The sequence below is a fragment of the Podarcis bocagei genome (assembly GCF_964188305.1).
Source record: "Podarcis bocagei genome assembly, chromosome: 4".
Taxonomy (NCBI): Eukaryota; Metazoa; Chordata; class Lepidosauria; order Squamata; family Lacertidae; genus Podarcis; species Podarcis bocagei.
In genome coordinates, this window is record NC_138128.1 from 6,984,618 (window position 1) to 7,000,230 (window position 15,613).

At 41.0% G+C, this 15,613-nt stretch overlaps 1 protein-coding gene and 1 long non-coding RNA gene across 2 annotated transcripts in view; one reads left to right on the forward strand and one right to left on the reverse strand.

Annotated features, from left to right (window-relative positions):
- LOC308585203 overlaps nucleotides 1-13,091 on the forward strand; it is a 154,966-nt gene extending 141,875 nt beyond the window's left edge. The window contains exon 2 of the long non-coding RNA XR_014007146.1: nucleotides 12,533-13,091. This is a non-coding gene — a long non-coding RNA (uncharacterized lncRNA). The remainder of the gene's footprint in view (nucleotides 1-12,532) is intronic.
- The window catches only part of LOC308584987 (cytochrome P450 2J2-like), a 36,827-nt gene that overhangs the window by 9,162 nt on the left and 12,052 nt on the right, over nucleotides 1-15,613 (reverse strand). The window contains exons 3-8 of the mRNA XM_081190409.1: nucleotides 14,603-14,752; nucleotides 14,240-14,400; nucleotides 7,969-8,145; nucleotides 6,382-6,523; nucleotides 5,112-5,299; nucleotides 4,514-4,655 (exon numbers count right to left, since the gene is read on the reverse strand). Coding sequence (XP_081046535.1) covers nucleotides 4,514-4,655; nucleotides 5,112-5,299; nucleotides 6,382-6,523; nucleotides 7,969-8,145; nucleotides 14,240-14,400; nucleotides 14,603-14,752 — 960 coding nt within the window. The remainder of the gene's footprint in view (nucleotides 1-4,513; nucleotides 4,656-5,111; nucleotides 5,300-6,381; nucleotides 6,524-7,968; nucleotides 8,146-14,239; nucleotides 14,401-14,602; nucleotides 14,753-15,613) is intronic.

The following is a 15,613-nucleotide window of genomic DNA, read 5'->3' on the forward strand; positions in this document are numbered from 1 at the left end:
TCTGGAGTCAAAACATACACCGCCATGTGAAAGACAACAATCCCATGACTGCAATCATCGATCAGGAATTCTAACATCCTCCCCCAATTCATGCACTGTGTTGCAGTCATCAGTGTAACTGCAGCAACCATACAGATGTCATACACACAGTATACCCCTGTATCACCTGTTCTACCCTTGGAACGACCTGCAACTGGATTGGCCTTGGCCCTTACCATCTTGCACTTCTGACTAGTCTTGGCGTCATAGCCCTTCTGACTATCAGGAAGTCTCACACCTGGCTTTGTTGGGACTAGAACCCTAGCCACGTTCCTCTCTGAGGAATCAGTGTTGGCACACACGGCCTCTGGACGTGGTCCAGCTTCCTTCTCCAAGGAAACAGTGTCTACCCTTACAGCCTTTGGGCGTGGTTTCCCATCCCTTGAGGACAAACCCTGTGCCCCTTTCAAGACTTCAGATTCCTAGACCTGCGTCGAGCCACTAACCACAGCTAAACCTGCAACAGCTGTGTTAGCAAACTCCTGAGCATACCTGGTGGGCATTTCACCCTTTGTAGCTCCTCCTGATCTGCGCACCTGGCGCATCTCCCCCACTGTATCAGTGGAACTTACTTCAGTGTTAGCATCAGCAGCAGACTCTGTATCAGAGCCTTCCACAGTGGGGTAGCCTTGGAAAATACCCTTATTTTCCTCCCATTCTGCACTGCACTCAACATCCCCAGTGAGTAAAATCAGCTTGGCATCAGGCCTCAGTACTATGTACAAGCCTTGCCCCAAGAAGAATCTTTGCTTCCTGCCTCATGTCAGACCCATCCATTTGGCATCCTGGCTTTTTCCGGGTTTATCTTGTCACAGTTCCCATCAGAAACTCTGTCTGAATCCAGGGAAAGGCCTTGCAAATGATGCTTGCCGAGCGTATTGCTCTGTGACTTTGGAACCCACATGTCAGATCCATCCATTGGCATCTTGGCTTTTTCCGGGTTTGCCTTGTCATTGTCATCATCACCAATAGGGTGCCTTGGCAAGATACCCATATTGCCTCCCCCTTTTGCTTTGTCCTGAGCACTGGTACACCTGACCATCTTCATGTCAGGTACTGGGAGACCCATGCACACATCCTGCATGAAAAGAATGGTTATCAGATATAACATCACATGTCTCTCCAACCTTCCCACCACCACCTATGTTAACATCACAACCTAGTAAGAACAAGCCATTTATAATGTCATTTTCGTTCTTCTGGATGGTTGCGTTCTGTTTGTTGCCATAAACAGAACAGCAACGCTGCATCAGCTGGGCTTCTCAACCTGGAATGAAAAACACGTTAGACATCACAACGTTGCAGCTTTTCAGTTCCACGGTCCAGGTGCTGTGCACCTCCAAGGAATCTCCACTCAACTGGTGGATCGGATCCTTCTGTGGCATACATGTGGTGAACCAGTTCCATCTTCCACAAAGGTGTGCCTCCACCTCAGAATCTAGCACAAAAGATTCTTGCACCTCTGCACTGGAATAGCCGGTCACCAAATTTGTGCTGAAGTTCTGCATCTCTGGCCTTGCTTCATGTCGCCTGTCAGAAATGCTGCAAGCCTTCCTGACTTCTGGAAGCTGTCCAAACTTCTCACATGAACAACTTCCCACTGCTTCGACCTTAGCAATGCCACCTGCTGGTTGCAGTGATGGTTGGGATGACGTCGTAGCCAGATCCCCTTCTTCTCCTTCCGTTCTGGACAGTCCTCCCCCCGGAACAGGAAACACCCCCCTCGTGCATTCAAGAAAACAGCTCAGCGTCTTCTCATCCATGATGCCTCCCTGAGATACTGTATCAGCTTTCCCTCAGGGCGTGACTTCTGGCAGTCTGCTGAGCCATTGCCTCCCACTGCATGTGGGTGTCAGAAACAGCAAATCTAGCCCTCTGAACCTTTCTGGCATCCCAATCAGCCACCTCCGCCATCTTGAAGTGTCCATCGTGTGACACAGCTTCAATTCCTGCTGAACATTACACACGGTCTAACATCAGACATAGATTGTGTCTCAAACTGCTGGTACAGCTTTGGGAACAAAACACTGCTCCCCCACATTTCCAAACTCACAGGGAATGAATCAGAAGAATCCTATCTGCTTAAAGTCCATGTCTGCTACTTCTACGCAGCATCAGGGGAAATTGCTCCCTCCCCCATAGCTGAAGTTTCACATACAGCTATTGTTTTGGCAAAGTCTTGCCGCAGCAGGAATCCCACTTTTGCCTTCTACCACTCCCATTCTCCTCTCAGGAAAATGCTTCAGAAGCAGCGGGATATGTCCTCCCTTTGTAACACATAAATCATGGCTACATTCTTGCCAAAGTCCTGCCGCATCAGGCCACTTTTCCTTCCCTCTATTTAACTTAAGGACTTGGTTTTTACCCTTCCAAAAGGTCTGTTCTGCAGCTTAGTTCAGGCTGGAACAACCTTTTACTGTCCTTATCAGACGGCTATAAATCAAGCCTTCTTCTGCCGGCCTTAATTGCCTGGCAAGAACTTCAAAGGCTTCTTGCCTTCTTCTGTGCATGAGCCGCTGGCTTTGGCACAAAACAGTCCGGCCTGCCTTTACTTTCATTTTCAAGCACAGGCTTTACTCACAGTCTGTCTCCTCGCAGCTTTTTTCCCTTCTGTCTCTGAAGGTGCTTGCCTCACACTGCCAGTTCCAGGAGATTCCAACCGAGATAAAAACAGCCCCCGGTTCTTCTTCTGCTGGCACTGGGTCTGTGGCCCCGATCCGTGGGCCCATAACCATTGTCAGGACAGCAATCCCATGACTGCAATCCCGGAGCAGGAATTCTAACAGGACCCTGTGTGAGGGGAAGGGCAGAGAGGATTGCCCAGGGCTGGAAGCCAGGGTAAGAGGGTGTAGCTCCTAAGTGAGAACTGGGAGGACTCACTTTTCTGTGTGCAGAATAAGGGTGAAGATTTACTCTTGATAGAGGACTTTGTAATATCCTTTTCTTCTTTTCTTTCTTTACTTCCTTTCCTCATCTTTTTTCTATTTTCCCTTTTTGGTTTAGTATGATTTTTATTGTGACTTACGTATAAAATTTAAATAAAACTTGATTTTAAAAAATGAAAGGAAAACGTTGGTCAGCTGCCCAAATCAGCAATGCAGAAAGGGGTTAAGACCATGGAGTAACCTGTCCTGCCAGGTTTACTTCAGACCTATTGTTCTCCCTCAGGCCAACTGAGAAGCTCACTGGGTAGAGAGGTCTGATGTAGTTACTCCAAGCTCAGACCAAATGGTTCTTACAAGACACTCTCATGTTCCTATACCAATTATTTAGCTTTTACCACTGTTTGTAACTAAGCCAAGTTTTACTACCTGTGCGATGCTTTCTGACACTTCAGGTGATTTACAAGAATTGCATACTTTAGAAGAAGAAGAGTTTGGATTTGATATCCCGCTTTATCACTACCCGAAGGAGTCTCAAAGCGGCTAACATTCTCCTTTCCCTTCCTTCCCCACAACAAACACTCTGTGGGGTGAGTGGGGCTGAGAGACTTCAAAGAAGTGTGACCAGAAAGGTGACAATCCACACAGAGAGATAATCATACACTTGGAAGAGATCCCAAGAGTCTTCAAGCTCTATGCCCTGCAATGCAGGGATCTTTTGCCCAACGTGGCACTCGAACCCATGACCTTGAGGTTAAGAGTCTCCTGCTCTACCGACTGAGCCATCTCGTACTTTGGTCTGCTTTGTTGTGTGAAGTATTATTGAGTACTCAAAAAGAACTGGGTACTGTCAGAAATTATCTACGTAAATGTTTTATCTGTGTTAGCAACAGTTCTTTTCTTTTGAAGAGTTGGAAGTATGTCTACAATAGTGTTGTGCAATTCATTTTTAACAGGCATTTTGTAAGCTCTCTGTTAGAGTTGCTTTTTAGCCCAACGTTTTTGTCACACCTCTCATAAGCATGCTTCAAACCAGTGGCATGGAAGATATTGTGAAAATATAATGTAAAGTTATCATTGTGGAACAAATCAGTATGGTATTTTTGTATGCTTCATTTAGACCTATCTGTGTATTGTTTTACCATTAATTACATAAAAAAACTGTCAACTTCCATCATAATGTCATTTTCTTTGATGAAACCTTTTATTAAGAAATAATAAATTAAATATTGTATTTTCTGTGAAAGAATTCAATACAAGGTGAAGTGTGTGAGGAATTGAACGGGGGGAGGCATGGAGGAGAGGAGAAAGAAGAGCTAATTTTTCTGTGGCTAGGGTGCGTAATCTGGACAGTTCTGTCAGGGGCACAAGATCACCTAGTTATGGCTCTGGCCCCAAGCCACCAACCCAGAGATCCCCTTAACTTGCCACTGCCTTGCCCCATTCTGCTGACCAGCGCTGCCACTCCAGCCAGAAAGACGCTGCTACAGCTCTGGCCCACTCCCTCCTGTGCTGCTGCTGATGTCATTTTCTGGAAGCAGACAGATAAGCACATCTACAGATCAAAACATAGCTTGGTCTTCTGCATTTACCTGCACCAAATGGAAGGAATTCTTCTCTGTTCACAAATTGTCCATCCTTGTCCAAGAAATGATTTGGGTTGAACTCTGCAGGTGTCTCCCATCGTGTTGGATCAAGAAGAACAGAGCGTAGATCAGGAACAATAAAAGTCCCCTGCAAGTGATTTGAAAGAAGTGATTTGGAATGCATTCAGATCAACACATTTCTGGATTGTTCCACACTATCCCAAGACTAATCATTGCAGAGACCTGTGTGATTTATTATTTTTTTTTGGGGGGGGGGTTGGGGTTGGTTTTGTATTCTTCACCTTAACAAAATTTCTGTACAGGCAGGAACACAAGAGGGCTTTCTGCCACCTCTTTTAAAATGAAAGCTCACAACCCAGGTGAGACCTCTGGATACTTCAGGCTCCTCCCCTGCCACAATTGCCCCATGGAATGGCACTTGCTGATGGTGAAACATGTCTGCAGATGGAGCTCCTGCTCTTGCCCTTCAGATTTTTGACTAGACAGGAAGGTCCTGTACAGCTGGCTGCATCTCTCAATATGAAACCTTCTGCTGCTCTTTGCTCTTGGGCTACAGGAGTGCAGCTGTATCACACTGTTATACCTTGGGAATGAGAAAACCACGCAGCTTCAAATCCTTTGTACATTGCCTAGGGAACCCCAAAAAACTGATGTATTTAAAGCGCTGCATTTCATGAATCACAGCATTGGTGTAGGGCAGTTTCTTCTTATCTTGATAGCAGATTGAGTGAGTAGAACCTATGACATCTTCTATTTCCTTGTGCATTTTATCTGAAGAGAATGATGGAAACAGAAGATTTATTGTGAATATTGCATTTTATTTCAGATGGGCATTTATTTCCCTTGAACATATTCCATAATCCTCTGTGAATGAGTCCAGGTTTCTTGCATTTTTAGGTCACCTGGTCCTCCAAAGAGCTCGTCTGTGTACATGATTCTTCCCCACTCTAGATCTCAAGTGTGAAAAGGCTGAAAGTGAAGCTCATTGCAGTTCTTTCTGGTTACCAGAGCTGGCTGGATTTGATGAAGGGCTGAGCTCAAAGGCTTCGTGTGTGTGTGTGTGTGTGTGTGTGTGTGTGTGTGTGTGTTCTAAATCCCCTGCCCTCAATATTTCCTACTTAGTTTTATTAATCTTCATTTCCTCATTTCCTCTTTGGCTAGCATCACTCATATAAAGGTAAAGATAAAGGACCCCTGGACGGTTAAGTCCAATCAAAGGAGACTATGCGGTGTGGTGCTCATTACACTTTCAGGCCTAGGGAGTTGGTGTTTATCCACAGACAGCATTCGGGGTCATGTGGCCAGCATGACTAAACCACCTCTGGCACAACTGGACAGCATGATGAGTTCCAGAGCACGCAGAAATGCTGATTACCTTCCCACCGCAGCACTACCTGTTTACTTACACTGGCATGCTTTCAAACTGTTCCGTTGGCAGAAGCTGGGACAGAGCAACGGGAGCTCACCTGTCATGCAGATTTGAACTGCCAACCTTAGTTTCACAGTGGAGGCCCATCCACTGCACCAACCCTCTCCTATCCCAATTCCATTACACATTCAGACCCTCCATCTCTACCTGTCCCAGTAATCATAGACTGGAAATGTCCTGTGGGAAGAGGGCATTGTGGGCATTTTACATTTTTACTTCTGAAATTTATATATTACAGAAACTATGTAGGAAAATATTGGTGAGGGAAACTGATCTTTCCAGACATGAAAGTAATGAAAGTCAATAAAATTTGCCTTCCATAATTTCCATCATAAACTCACATTTAACTCTTTCCAATATGAAACCTTTAAAGAATTATGGTCCACCCTAGTGATGAAGAGAAGCCCTGGCTCTCCTCTCTCACCTTGGACATCTGGATGACTTGTCAGGAGGAGAAGTGCCCATTTCAGAGAAGCCGTGGTTGTGTCTGACCCTGTTATGAAGAGCTCAGAAATACACTGAGCCACGTTTTCTTCATCATAGGTGGACTCTGGGTCATTCTTGCTCTGGTGTTGAAAATGGGGGAAGTGACAAGTCATTTACACACATTACAGCTTGTCCTTCAGCACTTACTTTATTTTATTCCCCCCACATATTACCATACCACCCACACAGGCTTCATGAGGGGTGGGGTGTCCTCTTACACTGCCTGAGTTGAAATGGGAAGGTGTTGCCACCATCGCCGTACTGTTGCTGCCACCTGCCTTACCGAGGTTGCACAGCAGTGCCCACAAAGTGGCAACAACAAAAGGGAGCTTGATAAGATATTGAAAGATTTTGGTGAAATCTTGCCAGAAGCTGCCCCCTTTGCTTCTCCACTAGCAGCTGGCTAGGCAGCACATCCCCAGAGATGCCTCCTGTTGGCATTCCACTGCCCAAGGCAGCTCTCACAGCCTGCCTCGTGGGTGGACCGGCCCTCTGTTTCATAGCTGGTTATGATAAGAAACCCCCCCCCCCCACACACACACTTTCCTGTATTTACAGCGGTAGCTGCTGGTGCTAGATTTCAGGATCTGTGGGTTAGCATAATAACCCAATACTGGCATGAAGAGAGTGATCCAACGGAAACTCTGGCAGCGGATATTCAAAATGTGTGCTACATATTTCACTGCCTAATGGTCACCACCATATAATAGTCAAGCTCCTTTTTTCAAATCATCCCCAAAGCATTCACCACGTAATGGTCACAGGGCATTGTAAGCGTGCATGACAATGCCTTGCCCCAGTTTGGACTACCTATTATCCTTCCTGTGCCTGTTCACACATATTCTGTGCATCCTAATCACACCAAAAACAGTTAGTAACAAGTAATAAGCATTATAAACATAATTATGTTTCTTCATAAACACTGTTTTCTCAATTAAGGGTCGTTCCTTGGTTTTTGACCAAATAATCGTTGCACCCCCCTTTTTAAAAAAGAATAATTGGTATAAAACTGTGACAATTATGTGATGAAATATGGTACTTACTGCTAAACATATTTAACCATTCGTTTGTCATTATGATAAACATTGTCCAGAGGGAAAGATGAATATATATTTGTCCTTTCTAGTATATGAAGATAGATGAGACAGGGATTTGAAGTCATACTCTAGTTTATGAGCATTTTGTTTAGGATTTTCTATTTTTTCAGTCCACATTTGAATGTCAAATGAACATCAATCCAAAGAAATTTATGTACAGAGGGAATGCTCCATAGGCAAGACCCCTTAACACACTTAGGCTTCCACCTCTTTCCACTCACATTTTTAACAATGCTAATGGATGGATGTCAACCCACTTTAGCAACTAAATTGACTATGAGAAATATTTGGGGGGAACTCAATGCCATTTTCAACTGAGATTCAGGAAAAAAGATGCTGGTTTCCAGGCAAGAGATTAGTATTCACTTATAACAGGGAATATAATGATTCCTTGGATGAGCAGCATTCGCTTTCAAGCAGATACTTACTTTCTCCATCTGAAGTAGATAGAAATCAATGAGATCTTGTGGATCATGCAGAGACTGATTCTCCTTATGCTTCTCTATCTCCTCCTTTGCATATGAACGCACCATCTCCATGCAGGAGAAAGCCTTCTTGTGGGGCCCTGGGAGATGTTTCATGAGCCATGGGAGCATTTCATAAAGCTAAAGGAAAGATAGCAGAAATGCTGCCATTACCATGAGGAAGCTTGGTCACACCGTTTGTGCTTTGGAATTGCACTTATAAAACATGATCTGCATTATTCTTCAGGGCTAGCATATTAGTTTGAGTCTCACTAAGAAGAAGGAAGGTATCTATAGCTTCTCTGGAATCAAACAATGATTGGGTTCTGTGAATTATCCCTAGCTGAAAATGTGAAAGAAAAGTATCTCTCAAAATATATTCCCAGCTCCCTGGCATCATTCCAAAACCGGGCACAATCACGGGACCCCTCCTGGAACAAGTTAGTGGCCTTTTGTGGTAGGTGGGGGTCAGTGGAGAATAGGGTGTGGGAGGAATTCAAGTAAACTCACATTTAAAACCATATTTGCCTAATACACAAATGGAAAGAAAGCCATCATTCAAAATGTGTATTTCTCCAATTTATAATTTTATTTCTTAAATCCCCCTGTTCACCAGTCAAGTAATACTGATCTTTCATATCAAAAAAATAAAGCTTGAAGAAGGATGTTTTTCTTCCTTCCTTGTTTGTCTCCTTCCTTGTTTTTTCATTAATGATCAATTACTTACATTTTCTGAATATATAAGGAGCTAGAAAATAAAACTTGGACTAATATAAAACAGTGTTAGAAACTGAGATATGAAAGCTCCAAGCTAAATGGCACCTTAAACCTAGATTATGGGTGCAGCAATTGAATGTTTAATTGTGCCTATTTAATAAAAAGAATACAAAGCTGAAAATGAATGAACCGCAGCTAAAATCTTATATTCATTTTTCACATGGTCTAGTCCTCATCTGAAGACTGCAGAAAACAAAGCCATGCTTCCCCTACATGACCCCCTAATTTTCTTAAGAGAGTCTCTTTTCCAGTCTTCAGAGAGAGGTTGGAAGTGAGGAGCCAAAATAAAGTCCTCCTTTCCTTCCATTCTGCAGTTTTAATCTAAAATCTTAGGCTTAGTACTGTACCCAGAGCTCAGAAACTGCTCACATTAATGAAATTCCTTGTTCCAAATGCACCTAGAACACTGATATAAAGTTGCCTGTAGTTCCCCAGTCAAGTGGTGTGTACCAAAATGCAAAATGGGTTACACAGAAGGGAGCTGCTTTCCTTAGCAGTAGGGATAGTGCTTGAGTTGCTGGTCTCTTTTTCATTTAAAAATTTCCAGCCAAGGTGGTGGCTGCAGGGGCCTCACCCTGGACACCATCATCATTGACACTGCTATGTGGGCAGAGAGTAGACACATTTAGTTTTCCATGATGGCAACAAAACTAAGTAATTCCCTCCTTGAGAAGATTATTTGGTTCCCCTCTCTTCACCTTGGTGGGCTCTTGATGACCTATTCTGAAGGTCATTGTTCCATTTTTAACCAACTTTCTTCCAAAGAGTCTCCTCTGGTGGACAAAGTTTTCTTACTCATGTTTTTTATCTCAGTGATAATCATGAGAAATTGCTCAGGCTGTGAGATTGTAAGTGGCCTTTATCTCAGATCAATTTAAACCTGATCTCACTTCTCCAACCTTCTATCCTCTATCATAATGGATTCCAAAATACTGATTTGTGGTATTAAGCTCCTGATTTGTGGTATTAAGGGACACCTGTTTGGCTTAGTAGGAACAAAAATGACTACTCATGGGACTTCCAGTTGGTCGCGAAGCCGGGAGCAAGCGGGATTCAGCCCTTGGGGGAGAATCCAGCTTTTCAGAGGGGGGAAAGGGGGTATTGCAAGGGCCCCGGAAGCTCCCCAAAACCTCAGAAGGCAGGATCCCAGCAAGCCGAGAAGCGGTCTCTCTGCTGCCTGAAACGCTCCCTTTGGGAGCAGAAAGATCAGCATGATCAAGACGCTGGTGCGGGATGCCATTTTCTACTCTCGAGAAGTGCAGCCTCAAGCTTACCCAGCACAGTGATCGATTCTTAAAAAATTAGAAACCCGGATTTAATTGGCGAAAAGAAGATAAAAATTAAAAGAATTAGAGTGATTCAGAAGCAGCGGGGTGGAAAAAAGGAGGTCAGCCCGGACTGGGATTCAACTTATATGCAGGAAGTTCCTATGGAACAACAAAGCAGTGAGTCTTCCTACAGTGGAGCTTTTTAAATTTATATAAACACTTTGCTTAACTTAAGACTATATAGAATAATAATAATAATAATAATGGGGTAGAAAACCCTTACCATGGGGGTGGCTTGTCTGTCTGAGGATCTCTGAGATAGCAGGAGGAGAAACTACTTTTGCTTTTGGGAAACTGTGTAATTATAATTAAGAAGCCTCTTTTTTTAACTTTTAAGTTTCTATTTGTGTGCCAGACAGCAGCATTTCTGGGGAACTGCTAAGCCTGAACAAAAGAGAGATATATTTTTAATGGTAATTTTCATTTTATCTTATTTTGTTGGAGAAGAGCAGAGAGGAGAAAGAGGATTACTTTACCCACGCCCCACCCCAGTTTCCTGTCTTCTATTTTTTTACTTTTTGTGACAGTCTGAGATTGGATTGTGGGACTGAGAAGGTTTTAACTCCTTTTTCCTTTTTTGTGGTGACGGACTTGGGTTTTCTTTTTTATATATATTATTGATACTCTTCTTCTCTCCTGGTTATTTTTATTTTTTATGGACTGGTTGTTCTGCGAACTGGACTAAGTTATTTTTGTTTTGGTACTCTTTCCTTCCTCTATTTATGTTTGGCAACCCTGTTGCTGTATTTCAGTCGTAAAACTTTACAGTGGATTGGCTAAGCAAGTGGCAGAAGAACTATTTATTGTTTTTCCTGTTTCATCATTTTATTATTTGGATCTAAATTGGATTATAATTTCCCTGCTTTGACACTGTGGTGGATTGGCCAAACAAGTGGCAGAAGAATAAAATTTTGTTAATTTTTTTTATTACTTTTTTATTAAAAATTGCATATATCTGTGGATTATAATTTTCTCTCTCTCATTGTTGTTTACCTGCTACATTGCATTGGCCAAACAAGAGGCAGAAAGGATATAATTGGTGTCCATTCTTAGTATTGGTGGGTGACATCTAGTGGTGAGGAATAAAATAACATCTAAAATAATAGAAGTATAATGAAGAAGACACAGAAAAATGTTGGAGAAGGGGGAACACCATTGGAGAGGAGCGGATCGAAACAAGAAAGTGAATATATAGGAGATATTTTTAGAATGTTTGCAGAAATTAAAAAAAACATCAAACAAAGTGAAAAAAATGGAGACTAGATTGGAATAGATGGATAAAAATTTTGATATGACTGTCAATGAATTGAAAGGTCAGATGAGGGAGATAACTAAAAGAACACAGAGTTTAGAAGAAGGAATGAAGCGAACGAAACAGGAAGTAAGAGATATGAAAAAGGAGGAAGAGAAAGTCAAAGGAGAAGTTTCAGAAATTAATAATACTCAGGAAGAACTGTGGGATGTGATTGCTATGAATGAACTGAGGCAAAGAGAAATGAACTTGAGGTTTAGATCAGTCCCAGGAGTACAAGGAGAAAACATCTTGGAGAAATTAACAACGGAAATTGCATAACGGTTAAGTATGGAAGTGGAGGAGGTTAAGAAGATGATACAGAATGCATTTAGGATTAGAACAAAGACTACTAACGCAAATAAATTTCCAGGAGATTGATTGATTATATTCAAAGATAGAGAGATGAGAAATTTGATTCTGCAGAAAAATAGAGAAAAAAGATTATGCCACTCTGGGTGGCTTCCATAGAAACCAAAAATACACTTGATGGAGTATTTACGATCATTTTTAAAGACGTCCCACTTCGGTTGTTGAAAAAATGGGACCAATATAAACCACTGACACAGATGCTAAGGAAAAATGGAATTGAATTTAAATGGGAATTTCCAGATGGAATTTTGTTTTATTACAAAAAAAAGAAATTTAAATTTAAAAATGTAGGTGAAACGCACAAATTCCTGAGGATATACAGAGTTGGGAAAAGGAGATGAAGCAGCAGCAGCAGGACTAGCAGGTCCAGAAGAGGAAGATAAAGTTAGTATTGAAGGAGTATTGTATTGAAGGGAGGAGGAGGAGGAGGAGAAGTTTAAAGACTTTTATTCTTTCACTTTTAAAGAGAACTTAAAATGGCAATGAAATTATGGACTTGGAATGTTAATGGCATAAATGACAAAAAGAAAAGGAACAAAATTGAACATTCCCTAAAGAAAAAAAATTGGATATTATTTGTTTACAAGAGACACATGTGGCTAGGAAACAGAAGAGTACTGATTAATAAAAAACTGGGAAATGAATTTAGACAAGAGCAAGAAGAGGGGAGTGGTTTTGTATATAAAAAATAAATTTGAAGCTCAGCAAATCTTCAAATATGAAGAAGGCAGGATAATAGTGGTACAAGTCAGGTGGCAAGGCGAGAAACTGATAATTGTCAGGTGGCAAGGCGAGAAACTGATAACATCAAAGAATATAGACCTTTTTCAGAATGGAATAAAAAAGATCTGGAAGGATGAAATTATCATTTGGGGGAGGATTTCTGCTATTAAAATGAATGTGCTACCAAAGATGTTATTTTTGTTTCAATCAATTCCAATAATCAAGGGGGCAGCAATTTTAAAGAGTGGCAAAAGGCAGGGGAAGAAACCAAGAATTCAATATAAGTTGTTAAGAGATGTTAAAGAAAGAGGGGATTTCGCCCTGCCAGACTTGAAACTGTACTATGAAGCATCTTGCCTCTGTTGGTTAAAGGAATTGATGTTGTTAGAAAATACAGATATGTTGGATTTGGAAGGTTATGATAATAGATTTGGTTGGCACACGTATTTGTGGTATAATAAGACAAAAGTCCATAAAGGATTTGGAAACCATATATTCTGAAGATCTCTTTTCGAAATATGGGATAGGTATAAAAACCTATTAGAACGTAAAACACCGCAGTGGTTGTCTCCATTAGAAGCAATGAGTGTGAAAAAGATAAATATGAGTATAAATCGGGTTACATATGAAAAATTAATACAAAAGGAAGTAAATGGAAAATGAAACTTTATGAAGAGGTTAAAGGATATGTGAATGATTGGCTGCACTACCGCCAAGTTAATGAAATGTTTAAACAGGATTTTAGGGGGAAAGTATTTGATGATAATAAATCAAAATTTGAAATAGAGGTATTGAAAAATAAGTATAAAATTTTGTCTAAAACATATAAATTGCTGCTTGAATGGCACTTGAAAGATGAGGAGGTAAAGTTGGTTATGATACGTTGGGCCAAAGACTTTGAATATAATATATAATTGAAAGATTGGGAAAAAATATGAAAAAAGGATTAAAATTTACTGCATGCAATGCTTTAAAAGAAAATGTGATGGAAATGATGTTGAGGTGGTATATTACCCCTGTAAAATTAGGTAAAAAGTATAAAGTAAGTAATAAATGTTGGAAATGTAAAGAAAAGGAAGGAACTTTTTATCCCATGTGGCGGGAAAGTAAAAAAAGTGAAAAACCTCTGGGAAATGATATATGAGATGAAAAAGATGTTGAAATATACATTTATTAGGAAACCAGAAGCATTTTTACTTGGCATTGTAGGAGATGATATAAATAGACAGGATTGTAAGTTGTTTTTATATTCAATGACAGCAGCAAGAATATTATTGGCACAAAAATGGAAGCAAGAAGAACTACCAACGAAAGAAGAATGGAAGGTGAAGTTGATGGACTACGCAGAATTAGATAAATTTACAGGAAGGTTTCGAAACCTGGGGGATCGGAGATTCTTAGAAGACTGGAGTAAATATATGAATTATTTGAAAAGTAATTGTGATGAATAGATTACGCTAGTAGGACTGCAATAAGTTTTGTAAAGTGGATTATTTGAAATACTGCAAGAAAGCTTATGAAGAGAAATATAGTTAAGGACAATTAAATGTAGGTAATATAGAAATTAAGAAATGCAGAATAAGTGATAAAGAATGGAAAATCATCAGAGGTGTTGACGGAAGTCTACAAGATTGTATAAAATGAGAAGATATGTTGTATGACTGTTGAAACAAATATGTTAAAAAAATCAATAAAAGTGTGTGTGTGTATATATGTGTGTGTATATATGAAAATGACTACTCACAGCATGAACGAAGCTTCCTATAAATTTTAGGACAAAATCCATGGCTTCTATCAGCTTCTGGAACTGTTCATCCTCAAGAGCAAACCGGTGCCCAAAAGACACAGCACATATCACGTTGGAGACTGAATTAGTGATGGGCATGGAGGGATCAAGTGGCTGTCCTGAAAAATAAAATTATACTAATGTTAGTTCAGCTGCTCCTCTTCATACTGAGAGTGGGATTTCATGGTGGCCAAGAGAAACTGCTGGGATCTCCATTAGGAACCAAGAAAAACATATCACATTCCTTCCTAAAATGGACAGAGGTAGGACACAAATATATCTCCATATGCCAGCTCCGCACCATCACTTAGCATCACATACCCTTTGAACGTGCAAAAACCTCCACAAGCTGATGGGCCTCCTCTGCTATTTGGTGCTCCATGCCTTTCTTCCCCAGCCCCAGCTTCCGCATAGTAACTACACCAAAGCGTCTCTGTTGCCTCCAGGAGTGACCATTTGATAATGCAATACCTTGGCAAAGCAAAGAGAAATTATTATTTACAGATATCAATGTAAAAAGTTGCCATCTCAGAACAAACAATGATTCATGCCTTTGCATGTAAGAGCTGCTTAGACTCTCTACAGCAAAGAATTACAAGATGATGCAGAAAGGATTCTGGGTACAAATTGGATGGAATTTAGAGGGAAATTCCATCAAGCTTATAGTGACACTATTGGGAAAATTGGAAGTGGTGGAAACGGAAGTTCTCCCCCCCCCCTTGCTAAATTTTCCTACAGGAAATGGGATCGCAAAAAATCAAAATGGGTGTAAAATAATGAATATACAAGTAAATAACTATGGATTATGAAATATACTCGGAATTGAGAGTGGATTTCATGCCCTTTATTCAGCTCATAGTGGTGAGGAGGAATGAAAGTTCCCCCAAAATATCTGCTTTATATACATTATTTACACAATAGGCTGCACGTGATTGGCTAATTCCAGGATTCTCCTGTAGGCCAATCAGGTTGTGGATTCACTTCCACCTGGAGCTGGATTGGGTGGCTCCTGCGGACCAGTCATACTGCTGCATTGTTCTAGGACCAATCAGACTGCTGCATTCTGAATCCTATTGTTCTAGGACCAATCAGACTGCTGCATTTTGGATCCTATTGCTCTAGGACCAATCAGACTGCTGCATTTTGGATCCTATTGTTCTAGGACCAATCAGACTGCTGCATTTTGGATCCTATTCAACTCAGTACATAACAGATTATTTTTTAAATATATGACTATAGCGGAAAGTTTCGTGTTTAAATAAAAATGAATGATTTATTGTTTTTAAACATGGAGTAATGGTTGGAATTGGGGGGGGGAGATAAAGTCATCAT